General features: G+C 29.3%; 1 protein-coding gene across 1 annotated transcript in view; it reads left to right on the plus strand.

The window, feature by feature from the left end:
- LOC108688391 (histone-lysine N-methyltransferase, H3 lysine-79 specific) overlaps positions 1–7,265 on the plus strand; it is a 61,692-nt gene that overhangs the window by 32,300 nt on the left and 22,127 nt on the right. The window contains exons 10-11 of the mRNA XM_018194636.1: positions 140–241; positions 3,075–3,360. Coding sequence (XP_018050125.1) covers positions 140–241; positions 3,075–3,360 — 388 coding nt within the window. The remainder of the gene's footprint in view (positions 1–139; positions 242–3,074; positions 3,361–7,265) is intronic.

A 7,265-nucleotide genomic window follows, 5' to 3' on the forward strand; every position in this document is an offset into this window, starting at 1 on the left:
AAAAATTTCTAAGAAAAATTTTCATCAGAAATATAATTGAAGGTCCAATAGACCTTCGTTAGATCCGGAGGATTAAATACAATCCTAACTTATTTGACACAAATGTCGCGAATGTAATAATTATTAAAGATACTTTTAGTCCAGGTACACGATATCGAACGCAAAGCGAGAAAGATCCTCACTATCAAAGACGATTGCGATTAAGAAGACGACAAATCGAATCCAGCGACGAAGGATCTAGGTAAAGGAATTTCAAAAAAGATTAAAATTAAATAAACCCAAGTAGCACAGCAGCGCTTGCAAAAGGCTAAAAATTATATACACTTTGTTAATGCTTTGTAAGCGCTGTGTGCTACTTGGATAAACTTTTTAAAATTATCTAAGGAGAATTGATACATATTTCAAATGCAATAATTACAGAGGATAAAAGATATTAAAATTTAAAGAAATGAGATTCAAAAGTGGCACAATTAAAAAAAAATTAAGAAAAAACGAAAAACTTTTTTTTCAATTTGATAGAAAATTATTAATAATTAAATAATATCAGTAAAAAGAATATAGGATAAAGTTATAATGCAAGTAGATATGGTATGCTCGTAACTAAAACAAGTTTGCGCATAGCAACGCGCTGATCTCGTTTTCTGTCATTTTATAACATATATATTCGCGCGATTGTCATATGATTTGAAATAATTAAAAAATGTATTAAATATAAAAAATGTATTAGATGAAAAATAATAAATAATAATAAAAAAAGTAATTATTTACTAAAAATAAGTAATTATTTACTATGTGTGAAACTGAGTTTTACTGTCATAGCAGGTGTATTGAAACAAAATACGCCAAAAAAATGGCGAAAAAAGATGGAGTTCTGATTCGTTGCAACAGATAAACATGCGACAGAACACACCATGTTCCAGCTAGCTGAAAATTTACTGTCAGTACTGAAAATCTATAGTACGTCACTATAGATTTTCACGTCCACTATAGATTTTCAATACTGACAGTAAATTTTAGAACACAGCTGGTGTCTACTTGCATCATGGGATAAAATATACAGTGGTTGATTACGATACAATGATTGATTATTTGCTATGAATTTGTCTATATATTAAAATCCAAGTCAAATTAACAACTAATTTTACAACATAATAATAACTGATATTTACTAACTCCATATATGAACAAAATATTCAATTTACAGTTACAATTTACATTACCGTTTTTTACTTTCCAGTCCGTAAATTGAATTCGCAAAAACTGTAGTATATAATTAAGAAATACTTAACACTTCAGTTAAGCGTATGTATACGTAAATTATATTTTTATGAAACAATTAATGACACTTTTGTTCATCATATATCGCTAATACAAGGTTATATCTCCTACATATTTATTTTTTTAATTCATGCAATAATTATGAAAATAAAAGGGTGATCAATTATGAAATCTAAAAAAATTTTAAATATTGTTCAGAAATTATAAAATGAGAAATTTTAGAATATTTCAGAATTCATAAATATATATTTCTAGGAAAAATTCTAGGAGAAAATGTAGAATTTATTAATATTTCTGAAATGTTCCAATTTGTATAAAAAATTTCTAAATTAAGAAAGTTCATTTTTTACGGTTATTGTAATTCACTAGATAATTACTTCTCACAAATAAAATTACTATTTTGAGATATTGTAATATTATAGATTTAATTTTTCATCAAACTGTCTAAAGTAAGTTGTATGAAATACTCTCAAGAGGCACTTAACAAAGCCGTAGATGCTCGTTCGTAAAAATGAATGAAGCGACGCAAATATATAACATAAATCAACGCTCAAATTTAGAAAAGCTGAACCATCGAACATCAAAAAAATAATATCCTATACTTGGAATTTTATTAAATTTATCTCCTTTTCATTTTCTGAATTTTTGTCTTCATTTTGATAGTTTTCATCACTAATAGTCAATCACTGTCATTTTTCTGTACAATAATAGTAAAACTTGTAGTCAATAATCATTTTCTGAATAAAAGTTTCTATTGTTAGAAAAAATGGTCTTATGAAAAATAATCTAAAAACATGAATGTATTCAAAGTTTTTTGTATTTGACATATTCTTTGAACCTACTTAATGCTTTCAAATTCAAATAATTTCAAATAATTTCAATAATGATTGTATTAAATTTCAGCACTTAAGTAATTAATCATTGTACACTTTATCTAACATGATCAAATATCATTTCACAACCACAGTTACCAGATCCCGAGCAATAGTCTGGCTGGGGCCAAAGATCCGCTTCGAGATTCGTTGCGCTGAAGATTTACTATTTTAACCAATTGCTATCCAAAAAAAATTGCTTTTCAAAAAAAAACGTACAGGATTTCATTCATATTTGACCACTATTGCATTTTCTTTTTATTCAAATAGCAACAATCAAAATAACTTACATAGTGTAAACAAGATATTTTCGTATATTATTACAACATAAAGTGAAAACATAATCATAGATTTTCTTATTATTAAAATAAATATTCTTTAATCATATTTCTTTCCGCAATTCAATATTGCACTATACAGCGCGAAAAATAAAACAAAAAACATACAAATACAACACTATAACATTTTTAACATAGAAACAGGCTACGCGGACATCACTAGATAGTGAAATTAGTGAATACTTTTTCCCGTCAATCGAAGATTGGTTCCCAAAATTGGAGTCTCCAATCAAAAACTAGAGCCCTGGCAATGTTCACAATCCTTAAAAAATCCATCTTCGCGTTCTAATGATTATTTTAACAAATGTTATATGTAATGTTGTATATTATACATATGTAATGTTATAAATTTGTTCATTTTTGATAATTGATAGAATAATGTTTAACTCATTCATAGCAAATAACAACTTTAAATTAAATAACGTTTTTTATAAGTTGTCACTTTTGAAATAAGGGGAGGAGGGAACAATATTTTTGCGATAAAACAAGTTTTAGGATGGAATTCTTTTAATTATTGCATCACGCATGGTTTCGTGACTTACTGTAACTTGATCATTATAAGATGAAATTAATTTATCTTTATTAGATCACCGTCCCCCGACCGACGAAAATCAAATAACGGAAAATCAAAAAGCCGAAGCACTATAAGACGTAAAGCAAAACCGGAGAATTATGATGCCGATCTGTCAATGGACAGTCTAAATTCCGTTGTGCCTTTGCGAATCGACAAAGACGGGAAAATTAATATCGAGAATCATGCCGATAAATTACGATCTGGAAACGATATGAGTCACACAAAAAAAACGGATGAAGATAGTTCTAACATCTGGTGCGGACAGAAAATCTTGTCCAAACTGTCATCATTGAGAAGCGTATGTAACAAGCAGATAGTATTATAATCTTTCATATCGCCATATTTATATTCCTTATACATAGTCAGGGGAAAATAGATATGAAAGAGACATGTTTGGAAAGAGCCATTTCAATTAATTGAATATCGCCAAAAATTTTAAAATATTTTCATTTGATAACAGTATTAAAACTACGTCGTCCATAAACATTTGGCAATCATTACGGCGTTACTATAATAAGAGATGCAAAATTATCGTTATAAAAAAGTTTCTTAAATTAAATTTTCAAGTCTTTTTCATTTATTTGCAATTAACTTTTAGAAAAAGTATTTTTTTATCGAATGTTATATAAGAACGGAACATAAGAACATAGTTGCAAATTTTTTTGTTTATTTTGGTTTATCAGTATTCTATAATTAAATTTTTTACACATAATGTTATGAAAAAGCCGGTATTGAGAGCAATGAAAAAGTCAGTTCTTTTATTGCCGCTTTACCTGGTTCCTTTATTCCATACTCAGGGATGTTCTTTTCAGTATAATTATATACTTATATACTCAGTACTTTTTTAGTACAATTCAGTAAAAAAAATTTTAGTACGTCAATACTTTTTTGAAATATATCATGCTGATGATCACTACATTTTCATTCACTCGGTCTCAATCATCGCGCAGTGTTAATAAGGAATTTGTAAGGGGATTACAAATAACTGCTATGTTTGTTCAATAGATTATTCACATAACTGCTATGTCTGTTCGATAGATTATTCTGTAAGTAAGGAAGATTCAGTGCAAGTTGTGCTTTGGGTTTATATTTTAAAAAATATCTGTTAGTTAAAGGATGATATTTTGATTTCTGTTAAAGCTTATATAATTTAGTATCCGGCTCTTCCAAACAGCTTGATAGCTTTTTCAAAACCAACACATTGTTTGGAAAGAACTGAATCCTGTTTATAAAACTGGTGGTTAATGTTAATGACTAAAAATATAATTTTTTTTAAATATTATTTTTCTAAAAAACAAATAAAATTAAGAATAATAATATTATATCACCTTGATCGTCTAAAGATCATAACTTTGAGAATTTTTTGTAGGAAAACAAACAATGAAAATAATGAAAAATTTATTTTTAGGCTTTTATGGAACAAGTCTTTAGCTATAAAATAATAAATTTTTTATTTCTTTTTTAAAAAAATAGTGATATTTACAAAAATGATATTAGAGCCGCTGTACTGAATGTCGTTTTGCTACGACTATTAAATCAGCGTTATGAGGATCTGATTCTTAGTTAGATCTGAAACAAAAAGCCAAAAATTTTTATTTTTTACATAATAAATATTAAAGAAATACGTACGGATATTTCGAAATATCAATTTTTACGGAAATGATAAACATTTGAAAAAAGTCTCATTTTCAGTTAAAAAATTTCTCAAAAAAAAATTATAAAAAAAAGTTTTTAACATATCGCAAAATCTATATCGTATTTCTTTAGATTATACAAAAGAGAAGAATCTGTGCAAATTTCAGATAAACAATTTATAAACAGATAATCGGATGAACAGTTTCTGAGACCCGCGCAACGCCAATTTTGAAAATGTAGTTTCAAGAAAAACGCGTTTAAAGTTTGTGATGACGCGTGTAAAGTTTTGTGTGTTTAATCGAAAATATCTTCTACATTTGCCTCCTCTTTTTCTTTTTTGTTCGTTCTGAATAATTTTCTTTTTTATCTTACAAGTTTAGGTAAACTTGTAAGTAATAACTCCGAATTGCTCCGAACCGCTCGTCGACATTACAGATATGTTTCTAACTAAACTAGCTCGAAATTTGATTAAAAAATGTTAATTATTAATTTTAACTTTTTATTAGAACCTTATTTTTAAGACTATAAACTATCTTTTGAGACCAAAAATTCTATTTTTGTAGCCTCCAAAGTGACGTAACCCCTTAAAGGAGCTACTTTCCAATGTCAATTATGTAAATATAGTTACTAACAGACGTTTCCACCTGTGACGAGGTCATTTCCAATGTAGAGTATTAATAAATTTGACAAAAATTAATAATTCGCAAATTTGCAAAGCTGAGATATTATTATCGCAATTATGATATGTGTAATACGAATGCCAGGGTCGCAGTTAAGGTCTCTCTTCTGCTAAAGCGAAATCAGCGCAGTTCGATGCGTTACATGTGCTTAATGTACATCTATATACATCCTGCTATTAAATGTTCTCGGTTGTTATGTGCTGCAATGTACATGTGATATGGAGATATCTGTTAATTTTTAAAAAATTATGATATGAAACTAGTGTGTTATAACTTTTGTATAGATTGATTAATTTTCGGCTAGTAAAATATTTTATGATTAATGAAAATGATGTTTAAGATTAATACCTTGACAGCATAATCCTCGCTTGTTGAGAATTTTGTTTATTTAAACCGTGGTGTTATTTTTTTATATATACCATTTTTAAAATTAATTTTTTATTACATGAAAATTCACTGTCAAGAAGTTTTGATACTATTCCAGTTAAAATCGTGATGGGTGATATTACTCCAGTCATATCATAAATCATATTTAAACACATGAAAGTCACATGAAAAATGGCTCATCAATATCGACATTATACAGGAAATACATACTCTTTTACAATTAGACATAGATGTAGTTGTATCTTAACGGGGCTAGGGTACTTTTTTCGAAGGCCTGGCGGCGCCAAGATATTTTTTTCAAAAGTCTGGTGACGTAGTATCAAGATACTTTTCATAATTATTTAAAATTTTTATAAAATAATTTTTTTTATATTTCTATAATAAGACGATAACAAGAAAAAGAAATATTTACTAAAACCTGAATTTCGACATGATATAGTTAACCAAAGAGTACAATCCAACATATAGAGTGTCTCAGAATTGATGTACGAGTCACATTGGGAGCATGAAAGGGGAACAATAATTAAGAAGAACAATAGTTAAGGAGAACAAAAAAGTCTTATAATATACTATTTAACAAAAAAATAAGAAACACTTTAGAACACGCTCAAAATTGCGCAATATAAGAACATCGTAACTCGGTGAAAAATTGTCACAGACAAAAAAAATAAAAAAAGCATTTGAAAGCTTGAAATCTCTACTTTCGAAATCGATAATTGATATTTCAATCTGACTGATTCTTTATGGACACAAATGGATACCCGTCATATCTGAAATTTTTTTACAAACTTTATGAAGGTCTATGGCGTGAAGTAAAATTCACACAAAAATGCGGTTAACAGCAGTCGAAAGAGTGAATTTTTAAGCGGGGAGCACGGACTCTTGCATAATGCATAACACGTAATGCATAAGAAAATGTACTAATCGAAGTCCTCCGTTTCCTTCCTTTCCATGATAAAGAACTCTGGTTGGTTTCTTATGCCTCATATATTAGGTGTACAACTTTGCTTCCGCCGAAATTCGAGGCTTTATTGTAAAAAATTGATTATACATTTATGATTCAATGTATTGTCCATCGCTGGCCACTACTTTCTCCCATCTTTCAGGTAGCGTACGAATCCCGCGTCGAAAAAACTGGTCATCTTTTGAGGCTATCCACGAATCGATCCAATTTTTTACTTCTTCATAAGACCGGAAGTGCTGGTCAGCCAGGCCGAGTGCCATTGATCGAAACAAGTGATAGTCAGAGGGAGCAACGTCTGGAGAACACGGCGGGTAGGGTAGGACTTCCCATTTCAATGTTTCCAAGTATGTCTTGACCACTTTCGCAAGACCACTTTGGGGTCGAGCATTGTCATGCCGCAAAATCACTTTATCGTGTCTCTCGTTGCGGCCGTTTGTCTTTCAATATTCGGCTCAAACGCATCAATTGCGTTCGATACCGATCGCCTGTGATTGTTTCAGTCGGTTTTAACAGTTCATAATACACCACACCGAGCTG

The sequence above is a fragment of the Atta colombica genome, unplaced genomic scaffold, assembly GCF_001594045.1.
Source record: "Atta colombica isolate Treedump-2 unplaced genomic scaffold, Acol1.0 scaffold231, whole genome shotgun sequence".
Taxonomy (NCBI): domain Eukaryota; kingdom Metazoa; phylum Arthropoda; class Insecta; order Hymenoptera; family Formicidae; genus Atta; species Atta colombica.